The sequence below is a fragment of the Glycine max genome, chromosome 13, assembly GCF_000004515.6.
Source record: "Glycine max cultivar Williams 82 chromosome 13, Glycine_max_v4.0, whole genome shotgun sequence".
NCBI classification, from domain to species: Eukaryota; Viridiplantae; Streptophyta; class Magnoliopsida; order Fabales; family Fabaceae; genus Glycine; species Glycine max.
In genome coordinates, this window is record NC_038249.2 from 2,321,664 (window position 1) to 2,339,604 (window position 17,941).

The 17,941-nt window shown below is 30.9% G+C and overlaps 1 protein-coding gene across 1 annotated transcript; it reads right to left on the reverse strand.

Annotated features, from left to right (window-relative positions):
- Positions 1–9,926: 9,926 nt before the first annotated feature.
- On the reverse strand, positions 9,927–13,035 carry LOC100797475 (uncharacterized). The gene is made up of 4 exons (XM_003542132.5): positions 12,791–13,035; positions 12,217–12,429; positions 10,489–10,656; positions 9,927–10,270 (listed from the first exon to the last, which is right to left on the reverse strand). The coding sequence occupies exons 1-4, from the start codon at positions 12,794–12,796 to the stop codon at positions 10,217–10,219; spliced, it is 441 nt and encodes a 146-aa protein (XP_003542180.1). The 5' UTR covers positions 12,797–13,035; the 3' UTR covers positions 9,927–10,216.
- Between the last annotated feature and the right edge of the window lie 4,906 nt (positions 13,036–17,941).

The window sequence follows — 17,941 nt, forward strand, 5'->3', positions numbered from 1 at the left end:
CCAACACACACACATCAAATAGTACACTTAATGCATGTGAAATTACAAAACCATCCCTAATACAAAAACTAGTCTAGGTTCCCTAAAATACAAGAGTTGAAAATTCCTATATTACTAGGGTACCCTCCCTACACTATGGAGCCCTAAATACAAGGCCCAAAAATAATGAAACCCTAATCTAATATGTACAAATATAAGTGGGCTCACACTTAGCTCATGGGCCAAAAATCTACCCTAAGGCTTATGAGAACCCTAGGGCCTTCTTCAACAGCTTTGGCTCAATCTTCTTGGAGTCTTCTATCCAATGCCCTTGGGGGTAGGATTGCTTCAGCATTAGAGTTTGAATTGAGGCTAAAATCAAGGGATTCTAGATGGAATAACTTGTGAACGTGAAGATCTAGTGATCTAGGAAGTGGTTCTTGAAAAATTGGAACGTGGGATGTACGCCAAGTGGTTACTTAACCGAAACACGAATAAACTAGTGGTATTAGTTGAAAATGAAGGAGTCGTGTACAAATCTGGATAAAATGATTTAGATTAAGTTAGTTTATATTTTACAGTATAAATAGTTGTTGCAGAAATGTTTGTAAGGACCTTCAACCAATACAACCAATCAATGCAATTATTTTTTAAGTTATTTTTCAGTTATCTTTGCCTAATTTATTGTTTTCTTTCAAATTCAACTTTTACTTTAGTTTTTTCATATTTTCTTTAAGATTCCCCCTAAATCAAGTGTTTTCTTTAGTAAATTGAAATCCCACAAAAGGTCAAGATGCAATTTCCCCTCTTGAAGACTAAATCACTTGACCCATCACTCAAATTTTTGAATCGTATTGAAAAAGTTATAGCTAAACTCATTTTGGCTAATTCCTAAAATTTCTCACAATAACACGCATACATGTTTATCTTCAACAATACAAACATTCAATAAAAAAGATATACCTTATAGCCACATCATATTATTGAATATAGAATAAGATATGAAGTGATAAAGTGATCAAATATTGTTAAATGCCTACATAAAAATCCATCACAAAAAAAAGTTGCCTATATAAAAATATTTTATACTAATAGTGCATATAAATTAAAGTCAAATGCAATTTCAAATACTATCCATTTTTATTATCCAAGAGTAATTGGAAATTAATAACAAGTTGCATGAACCCAACTTAATCAAGGAAGTTCGTTATCACCGCATGAAGCACCAAATTGCAAAGAACAAAAATAAATTCACGCTCGGGTGCAAGATTTTGCACTAGGATGAAGGGTCAGATATTTGTATGAATAAATCAAGTGAAGCAACCAACTAACAGTAAAATATCACTTCATTTCTGCATTTCCTTCTTTATTTGTTTTGTCATATTATGGATGCAAGGACCTAAGTTTGAAAACTACATAGTTTTTCCAAATTGTTGAAATATAATATGATGAATAAAAGAAAAGCAATTAAATATACCATGGTTTGCAACTTTCAAGGTAAATTCCAGGTTCCAATTTGACTCACATATATCCACTAAAGGATTGAAATAGATCTTGCTAACCAAAAAAGAAAGATATGATAAATCTTTTAATTCCTTATTCTCTTTATTTACTTGAATCTGAAGAGAAACTAATCATAAGTAAATGAGGATAACTTTGATGAGAAAGACAAGAAAAAACAATTTACTCGTTCACCTAGATTCAAGAAAGACAAGAAAAAAAACAATTTATTCATATGTGCCTATAAAGATAAGAAAAGGGTTGGCTCAACCGAATAAGGCTTAGTTGCGTTCACATGTGAGAGAATGATTTATTTAGTGAAAAAATCTATGTTCGGTTCCCACTGAATGCAAAATTTCCTTGGACCAATGATAGCCACACACCAGGAGCGAGATTAGCCTTTGACCTAGTGGGTTAGGGAACACCCGTAGTCTCTGACCCAGGACCAAGAAGAAGATTCAAGAGCCTCACACCATGCATATGTAGCAAGTAGGTTTAGAAGTCTCATATGTAAAATTTTAAGGGTTTCCTAGATTAACAATTATAGGAAACCAATGGGATCTTGAAACCTATGATTCTTACAAATAATAGATAAAAAAATGCAACATTTCTCCATAGTGAGGCTTTTCTCCAGTGAACTTTGATTTCTTGGAAGAGGAGAGAAACAAGATTTCACTCCCTTGACTATTCTTTTTGTCTCTCTATGTTTGTGATGACTAGAGATTAGATAGAACACTTTTCTGTCAGGAAAGAAACATCATTTCACATTAGTGGGTATTAACCCCTTTCATAACCACTACTCTCATCAAGTAGCAATAACCTTTAGAAACTTCTATTTAACCCAATTACAATTTAGTCCTTAATTATTAATTATTTATTAATTAGTCCCTACATAAGTCACATGCCTCTCAAATGAGACATTAATTCTAACATTCTCCCACTTGGCTCATGTGACATTACTAAAAATTATGGACTAAATAAATAAATAGACTAAACTAACATAATGCGCATTAAAATGACTAAACCATTCTATACATTAGGTACATCATAATTTCATGATTAAGAATAGGAATCAATTTGAGTCATGGCAGTTGTACATCACTTAATCGACACATTCCCTTCTATGTACTACAAATTAGTCTTCTCCTTAATATGACCATTATTTAGAAGTACATAATTGGTCCAACATAATTCCTTTATTCAAGACAAAACATGTTAACATTACTCTAATACAAATATGCATGCAAACATAGAGAAAAGGTAATCAGAAACATGTCATAAATGAACTCCAAGTGTCAGTAAAATGCATAAGTTAAATTACACTTAATGATCATCAATAACAATAATGCTCATACTTTCAACATGTTCTATAAATGTCTTCGACAGTAATCCCTTTGTCAAAGGGTCAGCTATCATAAAGTTTGTGCTAATATGTTCTATTGACACTATTTATTTCTGAACTTCTTACTTCGCGACAAAGTACTTCAATTCCATATGCTTAGCACCCTTAGAGTACTTGTCGTTCTTAAAGAAAAATATTGTTGTGGAGTTATCACAATACATTTTCAGCGGCCTATCAATACTGTCGATAATTCTAAGCCCTGAAATAAAGTTCTGTAGCCAATTAGCCTGAATTGTAGCCTCAAAACATGCTACAAATTCAGTTTTCTTGGTAGACGCAACAACAACTGATGCTTACAAAATTGCTTCCATTTGTTTTCATTCCATATCATTTCTAAGACATTGTGCGAGACTAAATTTGTCTCTTTCTAAATTGGAACAGGTGATGTTGAACACCTTTCCATGCAAAGTTGTGTATTGCATGCAAAGTTTGATCGATCTTCAATTGAAATATTTGCCCTAGTGTGTAAACCAAGGAAACCAAGATCTTCTTATGAGATCATTGTTGTGATGCATGATAAATAAGTGTAGTCATATTTTTACTTTATGAAAACCGTGTGCCTAGTTTTTTTATGTTTTTAAGAAAAATTTGTATCAGTGTTTCTTTAGTTGTTGATGTTTGTTTTATGAATCAATTGAAGAGGTCGTTGTTCTTACATTACTAGGCACATGTTCTTTAAACAATTGATGAACACAATAAAAGTAATTCAACCACAACATAAACTTGAAAAAAAATCTTTCAAAACAACATCAAAAAAATTGTATATACTATATCAACACATAATAATAACAACAACATCAACAACAAGAATAATAATAACAATAACAAAAACAACAACAACAATAATAATAATAATATATGTCCAATACAATTATCAACCGCCTGTACCACCCTTGCTAGTCCTCTTCTTGAGGTTCTGTGTGTCTAAGTTGCACTTGGCTACTAAACCCTCCTACAACAATTGCAAAGTTTGTTGTATGAGTTAATGATGACTCATACCCTTTAGTACAACTTTGAGGTCTAACAAGCTCTGCATAACTGTTGACAACATCTGGAATCAATCCTACAATAGCAACAATTACAATTAATAACTATTTTTCCAATGACAATTTTGAGAAAAAAAATCAACAAAATTCAATTTGTATTACCTAGCAAAAGTAGTCTCCACCTGTTTGCCAATGACTGCCCAGGTTGTGACTGTCATGGAATGGGTGGTAAACGCACAGGACTACATTGTGCCCATCCTTCCACCAACAACATGACATAAGGGTGTAAAACCTTGTAAAAATAAGGCAAATAGTCAGAGATGCAAGTTTAGGAATCCTCAGATGGCATAACATTGCCCTAAGGAATGATATGTTGTTGTCACTCCCCCCTCCCCCTCCCCCCCCAATCTTATCACAAAGTTCACATGTACGACAGGGAGGTGGTTGGCGTGGAATTGTTTGTACCAGGCCAAACTGCCTTAGTACCCTCACGTCAGTCCTACATCTAATGAAACCGGAGTAAAGTGTTTTCTCTACGAAGGGTCTCACACGCCTATGGTCCTTCTATGGACACCATATGACAACATCCATTCGTAGCTCATCCAATCTCTCCTTCATCAGAAGCGCATGTTCGCTACCTCTCAATGGCTTCCATTTAGTGGCTAACGGGTCCTTATCAATGTAATCATTTGGCTCCAAGTAACCAACATTGGGAAGATGCTCAAACACCCATGCCTGTAAAAATCAAATTTCATTTAAGTACAAGAATAAAAAATATTAATAAAAAATAATTGCAATACAAGCTCAAATACTAAAATAACTTCATTACCATGAGTAACGTCATATAACCCCCACGCTGCTTCTTGTCCTACAAGCTCGCATAGGAGAGAGGGTCATAGATGTATGCCAATACAACTACTCCCCATGCGTACTCGTGACAAGCAGTCAGGTTGTCAAGGCATTGGAGGTAGGTGACATGAACGTGAGTCGAGCTTTTGTCAACAAATATCATATTATCGATCAAGTACAAGAGATAGCTCGTGGTAGCCCAAACATAGGATTCTGACTCAATATATCTCTGATATAGATCTATCAACCATGTCAACCTTACCTTGGAACTTGCATTTGATGTCACTACAATCTCTTTCTTTGTCGGAAGGCCAAGATGAATCTAGACAAAGACACACTATGAAATTGTGATTCCACTGAGTGTTTGGACAAAGACCACAACAAAATTGTGTTTTCGTTGTGGCATTCAAAAGTAACAATAACAATAGTGTTGATTTCCTTTAAGTTTTATTTTATCAATTTTTTCACACTTTCGCTAGTAGTTTGGGAACCCATAGTTGAGAGTACATTTCCTTTCTCAATGTTAATTGTTTGAATTTTGTTTTCAAATTATGTTAAAGTATTAGTAGATTTGATTGACTAATTTTTCCTGTGACAAGAATGTGTATATAAATATGCATAACTAGCTAGTCTACAAATTGTAACAGACCGACCTTTGTCGCTTACCAACAACAACAGTAGGCCCTACACAAGAAAAGAAGAAAATACTCTTGAAAAGGAAGGAGTTACATGGAAATGATTTCATCAAAAGTCCTAAACCATATGAAGTGCGAAGTCCCTATTCATAAAGGGGATAAAAGAAGAACATATGTTTCAACAAAAGCAGGGACTCCTTTCAAAATTTTCACACATATCCCTATTTAAAATTTTTTATTAGAATAATATTATGACACCCTTTAACCCAACATACATATAGTGAAAGGAAACATAAAATAGCAGGAGTAATATAAAAAAAGATTTACTTCACAACTCAATATAAAACTTCTCAACGGAGTAAAAAGTTCACATTCCCTAATTAACCAAGTTAAAACTTATCAGTAATAATATAAAAACATGGTCCAGCTCCAAACAATGATCGTACTAGTATTACAATTGAAATTCCAATGAGAAACATAGAAGTAAATCATGTTCAACTACATATCTCAAACTAGCATATGGTAAAAAAAACATAAAATCGTAAGCCCTGATGTCACATTCTATCAAAGCAAGGTGTCCCCCCATCCTTTAGCATGAGGTTCTCCATAATCATTCACCTAACCATCTGCTCTCATGAACACAAGGTTCGAGATCATTACAGGATCCAAACACAAACAACACACAGGGAGTGAGTTATCACATTCCTAGCTAATAGAGAGAAACAAGACAACATGTCGTATACATATCATATAAATGAAATACAACTCATGTCATTCCACCACTTATTGTATAACATCACGTCTCAACACAACACATCTCACATTTTCACATCATTCACGTACTCAAGGATCAAAAACAATATCACTCAACCAGTTAATAATGATCAATACACGAGCAATATGTAACAGATATACTAAGACAAAATCCTAGATGCAATATGATACCATGTTAGTGAAAAACCTAGTCAAGCGCCCAGGAGTACATGACATGACAGACCACACACTGGTAAGTCAATTCTCTCTCACTAGGTGAAATCATAGAGAGACCAGTCAGGACCACGCTATTTTTGCGAGAATGCTCCAATCATGTGGGATTGACAGAGGCTTAAAGGAGCACTCAAAATGTATTTACCCCAAGGCCTAGACTTCGAGAAGTTCGTTGAGACCTCTCCCTCCTGATTCAGGTCCAACCCAAAAAAATATTTTAACACATGGACTCTACCTATGAACTATGCAATACACACAATTACTCAATTGTTTTCAAAATCATTTTAACTCGTTATGCCTCAAAGTGATTAGACTCATCGGGTTCCTATAGTGGAGCCCATCATAAAACTCGTCGCGCATTAACCCGTTGTCCTTAAAGGGTCTTACAATTGTGTGATTGTACAGTTCATAGCTCACAACTCAATGCATACAACATCTCAATACACATGTATCCTACAATTCAACACATACTCATTTTATCACATACACTCAATCTCAATCACAATGTTATAATCCCAAAGTAACATATTAAAGGGTCTTACAGTTGTGTGATTGTACAATTCATAGCTCACAACTCAATGCATGCAACATCTCAATACACATGTATCTTACAATTCAACACATACTCAATTTATCACATGCATCCAATCCCAATCACAGTGTTATAATCCCAAAGCAATATGTTAAAGGGTCTTATAGTTGTGTGATTGTACAATTCATGGCTCATAGCTCAATGCGTACAACATCTCAGTACACATGTATCTTACAATTCAACACACACTCAATTTATCACGTACATCCAATCTCAATCATAGTGTTATAATCCCAAAGCAATATGTTAAAGGGTCTTACAGTTGTGTGATTGTACAATTCATGGCTTACAACTCAATGCGTACAACATCTCAATACACATGTATCTTACAATTCAACACATACTCAATTTATCACATACACCCAATCTCAATCACAATGTTATAATCCGAAAGCAACATGTTAAAGGGTCTTACACATGTATCTTACAATTCAACACATACTCAATTTATCACATACACCCAATCTCAATCACAATGTTATAATTCCAAATCAACATGCTATCACACCTCATGAATCATATACACATCACATAGTATTAATATTTACATGACACAAAACATGTATATATTAAATTGAACTATATTATTTTGAATTAAAAAAGAGTGAATAAATAATTAAACTAAAAATGCATTAAAAGTATTTATTGTTGAATCTTAATATATTAATTTCCTTCAATTTAATTTTACTATTTGAACTATTAATTCCTAATTTATTTTAAAAATTCATATACATATGTGTGTGTGTGTGTGTGTGTGTGTGTGTGTGTGTTTTGTGTGTGTGTGTGTGTGTGTGTGTTATATAATCATCAACATGTAATAAGCTTATGAGACCAAAACATGACAAAGAACGTTTCCAACAATCTAATTCTCACACTAATCTAGTATATCTTGTCCTATTCTTTATATAGCTTTATGATTACCCAATTGATTCAAGAACTAAGGGCAACCCTGCATATTCGCGTGGTACCATGGACTATTATATAAAAATATTTCTGATCATCATCAATAAGAAAAATACAGATATTGTTGATAATTAATTGAACAATAGTATATTAAAATCAAATAAATATCTTGTGTCACAAATATACTGAAAGCGCACTCAATTCATAATAATAAAGCAATCAAACGTACAATTTATAGGTACAAGAAATAAGAGAAAGACACACATTATAATCATAGATAAATTTTTAAAGCATGAAACAAGGGAATAGAACACATCAATTTCACAATTTCACATCGGAATATCAATTGGTCTGTCAAATACAGTCATTTCCAAAATTAAAAGCAAGAGAACATAATTGAATTTTATAAAACATCCAAAAATAATCCAAAATTGATCCTATAGGGATCCTTACACATGTTCATTTTAACCTCCAAGCGTGAATAACTCATTTTTTTACCTCTAAGTGGGCTCATGTGAGTAATTCTACAGTGATAACGACATCTCTAGCAGTTCCCTAAAATTCCATAAGTTTTTCTTCTGATTTTTTTGCTAGGATTTTCAAGCCTTACAGAGAAGGAGAAGGAATTTGAGTATCAATTTCACTGTCTCTATGAGAGGAGTATATCTCTCTCTCTCTCTCTACAAACATTATTTTACAAACCCCTATGGTGGGAGTGTGTGAAAATGAGTTCCCAAGGTGATGTCCGAATTTTAGGATGATCCCACGGTTAACGAGTCTGTAATCGTAGTTTTACTTGGACAAATTTGGATGTACATGGAAAAAAGAGAGTTTTGAAAGGGAAAGAGAGAGCAAAGAACATACATAGGTTTATGGAAACTACTCCGACGTTAAAAAGACTATTTATACGCCTGAGTACTCTGAGCCTATAATTTATCCTATTTTTATTTATTTTATTATTTTATAAAAATGAACTCTATTTTACTTTTTATTAAATAAATAATCTATTAAAACATCTCTTTATTTTCTAAAATATTATTTTACTCTATTTATTTTCTAATACTATGAAACCCTTATTTTAATTAACAAAAACTATTTTATCTCTATTCTTTAATTTCTAAAAACTTTTTATTAATTTCTGATTCACATGACTAATCATTAAAACTCAATTTCAGCCCAATATCTCACCCAAAATATTTACTTAATTCAATTAATTATAAAAAAACTCAAAATACATGCTTAATAAATATCAATATATATTTATTTACCAAAAACTGGGTGTTACAAATATAGCCTTTATAGATGAAATTTTAGAATTAACCTTAGTAAAAAAAAATTACCCTTGATTAATTATGATGACTAGATGTCAATTTTGTATTCAAATTACTCGAATGATTAATTGTGTTTATATTAGATTCGTTGTGAAAAATAATTATTTTTCATGGTGAAGACAAATCTACAAATAGAATTTTGCATTCAAATTACTTGAATGATTAATAGTGTGTTTAGATTAGATTCCTGATGAAAAATAAATAATTATTTTTTATGGTGAAAATAAATCAATAAATAGTTATTTTTACTTTTTCATATACCACCATAATTTGGAGAAATAGAATTGTTTCTTAGTGTTATCCAAACACACTGAATTCATAGCTAGACTGAACTGGCTACCTCATAAAGACATGGTAAATATTGGATTGGGTGTACTGATTTCATTTGGTAAAAATCCAAGACACTGGTTATAGAGGTTATTTGGTTACATAATCAAACGAAAATTAATATACACAGCCTACACACACCCCTCCTAACTAACAGTACTGGTTTTTTCACACCACAAATCTATTACTTTGATTTGGCCCTATTAACTTTACGAAAGGATGCAATTAAATCCCAATGCCATAAACCAAAGTCAAAACAAAATTAATTTTGACTTTAATTGAATTAATAACCTGCATGCTATCAACATTGTTATATACAAAGTCCAATTTTAGTATACAAGGGCCTCTAGCATTCCCCCTTAACTCTAAATCAAGAACATACATGGAGCTTCAGTGAGGAGAATATTCATCAGATTATCTTACAGGAACAAAAACTTTTTAAACCCTTTTTTCCTTTAAACTTCTGGTCACAGAGCTTTTACTTCCAAAGTTCAATTCCTAACAATGATTCACCCCAAAGTACATCAAAGACTAATTAAAAACACCCCAGCAAAAACTAAACGGTTTAAGTCTAAAGAATAAACAACAAAGTCCTTGCCACAATAATCATGTGACAATATATAATGATAATCTTCTAGGTCCCGTTGTAAATAAATATCATTCAATCAAGTATCTATCATCTATTTCACTTATATGTACATTGGCTCCTCAAATTTCCTTGGATCTCAAGCAATGCAAGTTGGCATCAAGCAGCTTGGAAAGAAACACAACCCTCTCTTCTGCATTAAACAAAAGCAAAAGGCAAAATAAAATTAGAAAAGGGATTTTATCAAAACTTTTGCTAAAGATGCAAATAGCAAAGGACTGAATATGCAATGAATTTGACATTATGAAAGTAATAAAGATCAACACAAAAAATGTGTTTAGTGGAGAAAAAAGCAAAAGGGTATTGTGTGTGTGTGTGTGTCGGGGGGGGGGGTTGGGCTACGAGTAAGACCTTCCTATTTTTGGCATAAAGAAGCTCTGGTGAGATCTTGTACAAGTCCTCATCCACCGGCTTTGGTTTTGGTCTTTGAATTGGACTAGTTGGGCTAGGTAGCTCCTTCACATTACTCACCCAATTCTGCTTTTTTTCGTCTTTTTCATTCTGGCAACGTACCTTTTCCTACAATAGTGTCAACAACAAAATAAAAATTCCATCAGAAAAAAAAATAAAAGTTACCTCTTTGAAGTTACATGTCTGGCATCTACCACATGAATGCTTACCTAGCCTGGTGTGTGTCATTACTCATCATTATATCGCAATTTCAACTTTGATTACTTTATTGCCTAGTTATGATACCGATGGATCCCATTGTCTTTGTTTTTAGTGACCAATTGACATGGACAATAAAGCCTAAATTGCACCCATTGCACTAAGTCATTTTTAATCATAGTTTATTATCAAAAGATGTTATTATAAAATTGTTAATAAGTGTGAGATGTACAACGTCACAAACAATCTGTGTGCTCGTGAAAAAGCTCCTGATATAATAATTTCTCACCCTGTCGCGTGAATCATGAATCTCATTCAATTCAATATAGCTGGGCCCACTATAAAGTGTGTCTATAAAGTATAAAGTGTAACCTTAGAGAAAGAAGTAACAAAGTTGTTTTGTTTTTCAACACTCACGGCCTAACCCGATCATTAGGATGACTATGGATATGCATGGAAAACATTGGAACTTCGTTTACTAGTCATTAATTAATTTTCACCTTCTTTTGAGGTGCCATACGTCGTTTTACAAAATTAAAATTGAAAAATAGAAGACCCTTTATCGTGATTAAGCACAACCTCACAAGATAATATAAAAAAGACTCAGAAGACAATGAAGCGTGTTAAAAGGGGTGGATCAGTGCCTATAATATTGTACACACCGATGTTTTATAGAACTACATTTGAATTGTCACTTTAATCACTTTAAAAATCGGACATTAAAGTGAATGACTCATACAATATTAATGACAAGTGAAGATTAACTTGTTCTAGAAAATCTCTTGTTTCAGCTTTCAGCTAATAATAAGCAACGAGACGATGGGGAATGAAAACAGGGAAAGAAATATAAACTACATTTCAACACATTTTTTTACTACTTACTAAAATTAAAACTCATGCTTCATCCAAAATTAATACAGACTTAAAGAGTACGTTAAAACGTATTATACTAACATTTCCCGTCAAAAAATTTGTCCAACTTCAAATTAATGTAGCCCGAAGGTCGCTTCTAAATGTACAAAAATCAATTAGTTGCAGTTTCCTTTGATATTTTACTATTCTTCATTCAAAATCAAAATTTCACCCTAACAAGGTGTAATAACGTTTAGTGTAAACTTCATGTTACACAATTTATCAAAATAAAACTCAAATTCCCATTAGAAAAGAATATAAAAAAATTACACTCAAAATATGTCCCTTACAAATATCCTCCCGTGAATATATTGAAAGCAAAGCAATTAATTTTTAACAATTTAAACACTTCATTCTTTTCAAAAGATTATAGGAAAGAACTTCTATAATGCATAAAAAAATAATTTTGTATATTCTTATTTTCATTGCCAATCATACTTATTTAAGTTGATTTAGTGGCATATAGAAGCAGAGAAAAAGAAGAAGTTGCATATAGAACATACCCGATGAAGAAAAAAAGAAAATTGAATCATAAAAAATAAGAAATGTAGAACATACCCTTCTGCGAGGAACAACGATCACAGCGGGTTTGACAAAATCATTCTCATACAAGTCTCCAGTGACATAAAGATCTCTATCTTCAGACTCAGAGTAACCATATCTTAGCAAACCAGCCTGTCTTGCAGACTCAAAGCATTGTGTAAAAGGAAGATTATCATTCCAATCCCAGCTCCCAAATGCTGGCACGTGATGTCTCTGGTAGTAATACTCCTATATACACAGGAAATTAATACATTAGAAACAAAAAATTACTTTTTCATCACAAAAAATTTAGTAACAAACTTATAAAAATTATTATGTCACTAATGTTTTTATATATACTTTGATTTACTCATATTACTAGTTGATATGGAATCTTTAACGTGTAATTAATATCAACTATTCCCACAAAAATCAAAGTTAAATAAAAAGTAGCCTAACAAATGTTGATTTTATACACTATATTACTAATTGGTACGGAATCTTCAACATCTATTATCAACCACCCACAAAAATATCAAAGTTAAAAATAAACCAGTAGCATAACAAAATATAAGTAGTTATAACAATACAAAGACTTATTATGACTTACTTCCATTGCAGCTACACACAGTGTTTGTTTGCTAAGTGAGAGAATGATTGACCAAGTGAATAGGCTTTTGGTTGTGTTGTGGCTCTCTCAGCTTTGGAGGTGGGAGGACTTAAAAAGAGGATGAGAATGTGTGATGTGTGAGGTAGAGAGAGAGAGAGAGAGGGAAAAGAGGAAAGTGGAGTTGATAGGGTACGGGAGAATGAAAGCAAAGTAAAGTGGTATAGGTAAAAATGAAGGGAAAAGATAACGAAGTTTCACAGTGAGAAGCAGAGGGACAAAGTGGTAAGGTAGGAGAAACAGTGAGTAAGGGTGAAAATTGAAAGGGAAATAAGAGAAGGGTATACGTTGTTTTGTTTGGTTCCGTGTAATATCCAAGACAAAGTTGATCGGTAACAGAAAAGAAAAGGTACTCAGATAAAGAAATAAAGTTACAACTTTTTATTAAATAAATGTTATTTGCATATTCTTAATTATGATAATTTTTAGAATGGAATTTAATTTATATGTAAAACTTTTTAAATAGAAGATTAATTTAATATTTTATCAGGTCCTTCGTGTTTATAGTAGCCTTTTTGTACCTGTGTTGGAGCTAAAAATTAAATAAATAAAAAAGTGCTAAAAGATGCATAAACTACTATTGTTATCTCATTCTAAAACGTTAGTCCATTTCAAAAACACACACCTTATCTCATTCATTAATATATTTGGTCAAAAGTATTTAATTATATTCACGATTAATATAAATTAAATTAAAACTTCAATAGAAGTATATTTTCAATGTAATTTTTAATAAAAAAATGTTATCAGCTCCCAGCAAGACTCATGACAAAGCTTTGGTCGAATTTTTTTCATATTATTTTCAACAATAACCAGCTTGCATTAAATGTGTAATCGAATTTTAAATAAATATTCATATATTAATATTTAATTAAAAGAACTTCCTATTTAAAAATTGCATAATAAATGAAATTTGAATTAATATATATAAATATAATTAAAATGCCAGTATTTTAAGTACAAATTTACATTAAAACGTGTAAGAAATTGACTCACAAAATTGTGAAACTGACCTAATTACTGAACTGTATGCCCCTTTTGTTTGGACTCAAATTTTTAAATTCTGGCATGACCTTTTATCAAGGGGATCTCTCTCTGTCTCTGAACAAACGTGTATTATTCCAATGCATGAGAAAAGAACCAAAGGTGAAAGGTGGTTGCTTCTTTCTTGGGGCACCCCAATTCTCGATACTCACACCACTCTAACCCTATTCCTCGTGAATGCGTTCACCTTTTTTAACCCCACGCACACGCGTACCCATACATTACCCTAATGCATTGTGCTTTGTGCAATCACATGTGATCATGTCTGTTTTTTGTGTTGACATCAGAGTAAGTTGAAACAATACAACTACATTACAAAATTGTCCTATAAAGTTTCTCCTCACCTATGTTTTTTAAGGGTGTTGTTAGGAGTGTCATTTTAAGACACTGATTAAGGAATAAAAATTATAAATATTTAATGTGAATATTATAGAAAAATATAAAAATAATTATGCATCGTGTAATTTTTTATCTTTTAATAAAAATATTTTATATTTAAGTTCTTTAAGTAGTGCTCAACGATACTAATTAGTATTTATTTTTTTTAATTGTAAAATTAAGGGTGGGTTGATGAATTAATCATTGAATTTGGGTGTTAGATAAAATCAAATTTTTTGACATAGGAGAATGAAGTCAATAAATGGTTTAGACTTTAGCATGTCTCACCCGACAACTCTATGAATGTTGTAATTCCTATCAATGAATTTAAAATTAAAGGTCAGCTTTGAGGTCAACCAACGCTGGTGATAGGTGGCAGAGTTTCAGACTTTTAAACGCAAAACTCAAAACCCCGGTGATATGTGCAGAATTTCGTAAAAGCATTTAAAAATAAACATTTATGGATATTGTTATCAACTTATGGAGTTAACTCATTAACTTTTAAGAGATTAAAAATTCACTTTTCATTTACCAGTTGATTCTTAAGTAAAATGTTTTTGTAGTGGATTTTGAACAAATTTTATAAACTTTAAGTAAACGCAGTAGATTCTCAAGTTTATTATCGAGTCAACAAATTAACAAGTTAAAAAAATTATATCAAAATGTAAATCATTTTTATTGTTTTCTCTCTATTTAATATTCAACATACCTTTATTTAACATGTTATTCTCAAATACAAAATTCTCACTTTTAATAATATCAAATTATTGTTCTCTAATAACATCAAACCCTCGATGAAAATGATTTGTCATTATAAGCTTAAGTTATTATCTAGTACTAATATATTACTACTAGACTTGATTATTTAAATATTCTAACTTTATGATTTATTGTTTTGTTTTATTATATTGTTGAAATGTTTAATTAATATATTATATATAGATACTTTTATTATTATTATATGAACTAGACTCTTACTAGTCTATGAATTGAATCCACAAGTCGAGTTTATGAAACTCTCACGAGTTTAGATAAACTCTTGAATTTGATAACATTATTTATGATTCTTGCTAATTAGATTTTTTTTTCATCCAATAATACAAATAAGTTAAATAATTATGTAAATAAAACAACCCAGAAAGATATTTATCCTAAGATACAACATATTGAACAATTTCTCACGTGTCATTTTTTTACACATTATAAAATCAATTCTTTCATGATGTTATTTTTTTTTCTAAACCACCTTATGAAATTGGTTCTCCAAGAACTAGTTTCATAAGGTGTTTTTTTGTTTAGTTTAAAATGAAAATTAAGGTTTTTTTATTAAAAAAATTTGTATTTTTTCTTTAAATATTTTTAAAAATAACTAACTTTTTTTAAAAATTAAACATTTTTGTTTTTAAAAAATATTTAAACACTTAATATAAATATAATTTAGTTACATATTTATAAAAAATACATATATTTAAGTGATGTAATTATTCTACCTAAATAAATTAAATTAATAAAACATGTTCAATTTTAATAGTATGCATTTGATGATTGATCTAAAAATATAAGTATTTAAATATAATTTATTTAAAATAGTATTTTATATAAATAATTCATTCTAAAATAAATCCTGACAATTTTATTATTGTATCATCCCTCTTAATATTTATTTTCCCAAATATCCCTTTTCCAAATTATGTACCCAAATGCCCCCATTTTTTTAAGGTGTGAATTCCATTGGAGGGACCCGAATTCACACCATTGTTTTTTAAAAATTGCCATAAAAAACAATTAAGAATTTGATTTGCTGAAAACAGACTTCTTTACGTGTTTTTTTTAATATTAAAAAAAATAATTAGAAAAATATATCATATTAATTAATAAGACTTAATGTAAACTAGAATTGCTACTATTATTAAAAAGACATTGTGATTGAACTTAAATGATAATCCATAAAATAAAAGAAGATTACACATAAAATTCCTAAAATATATATGATCAGGACTATTGGGAAATACCTAAGTCTCACATCGGCTGCCTCAATCCTTGGAGTGGAGCTTATATATCTGTTGGGCAACTTCACTTATATCAATTGGTTTGCACGAAATGCATACTTTTTGACAAAAGGTCAATTGTCTTTCGGAAGCACTTGTATCAAATATTAACAACATATGAGCATACAATGTAATTTTGTGAATACCAAAATTATTGGTAACCTAAAATGCAAAAAACATTACCTTGACAACATTGTGCAATGTAATATTCAAACAACATTTGGAGTGAGAAGGAAAGGGGCAAAACACAACCACTTGTAGAGTATATCATTCAATTCAATAAAAAAAATACTCTATATGACACAAAAAGTAAGAAATTAACAAGAGTAAGAAACCTACCTCTCACATAACTAAGACAGAACCAATAGCTATATATGGCCCAAAATCTTGACGACTTTGAGTGAGCTCAAATTCATGCAATGACATCTCACTATCTTTCCCATCTCCATCATAGATGAAGGTATCTAGAATCTTTTCCCCATCCTAGATGGGGTATCTCATGCATATTATTTTCTCAAAATAAATAGAATGTCTATCTTCATCCCTCAACACACATAATTATGAAATATCTTTCTAAATAACTACCAAACAAATTTCCTCGTTCCTTTTATAAACGTCAAATTTACCAGGTTTTCATATATATTTTGTGATGCTTATTTGACATTTTAGTTAACTTTAGGCATTACTTTGAATCAAATTAACTTTAAATTTGATTTTTACTTTGTCTTAGGTAGGATTTTATGTTTTAGTTATTTTTAATGAATTTTTTTTAATTTTTCAGCAAAATCATTAGAAAGTTCTGGAAGGAAAAATTGTGAAAATTAATGAAAAAAACTAGAAAAGAGTAAGATATTTTTCAAGGATAAATCAACTAAAAAAGAATATAATTACTTTAATTAATTAGAGATATTATTAGTTTATAATTTATTGAGATTATCTCCTTAATTAAACCAACTAAAATTCTATAAATAGGAAGTTAAGCATTCACTGAAATATGTAGAAGTCCTGATTAATTCTTAAAATTATATTTTAGACTTCCACATACTAGACACTTCCATTATTCTATTAGACACTTTAGGTTTCATTGTATTATTCTTATGAGTACAATTCCTTCCAACTAGGGGAGAAAAGAATAAACCTTGTTTCTCTTTAATTGTACCATCTCAATACTAGTTGATTTATCCTTGATAGAACATTATGGCGGAAGTTGATCCATGTAGCCGACCCCACCTAGTGGGATAAGGCGTTGTTGTTGTTGTTGTTGTTGGTTATCTTATAGATGAATTTAGGAATAAACTTGCGCTTTGGCGAGCCTTGAGTTACTACATCATGATTGGGTTACACTTGGTCTATAAGTTGAATCTAATGTGAAATAAAATCAAGTTTTTTGCATCGTTGTTGGGGAATAAATGGAATTTTATTTTTATTTATTAAGAACTTGTAAATATTTGTGACTAGTAAATAATTGTAAATAGTTATAGATAATTGTAAATAGATTTTATTAGATGTAGATAAATTAATAGACGATAATTAGAGTAAACAAAGTAGGTGTATATATCTTCTAGATTTAATTATGTGTATATATCTTGATTAGATTTAGGTAGTTAGTTATAGAGTAGATTTG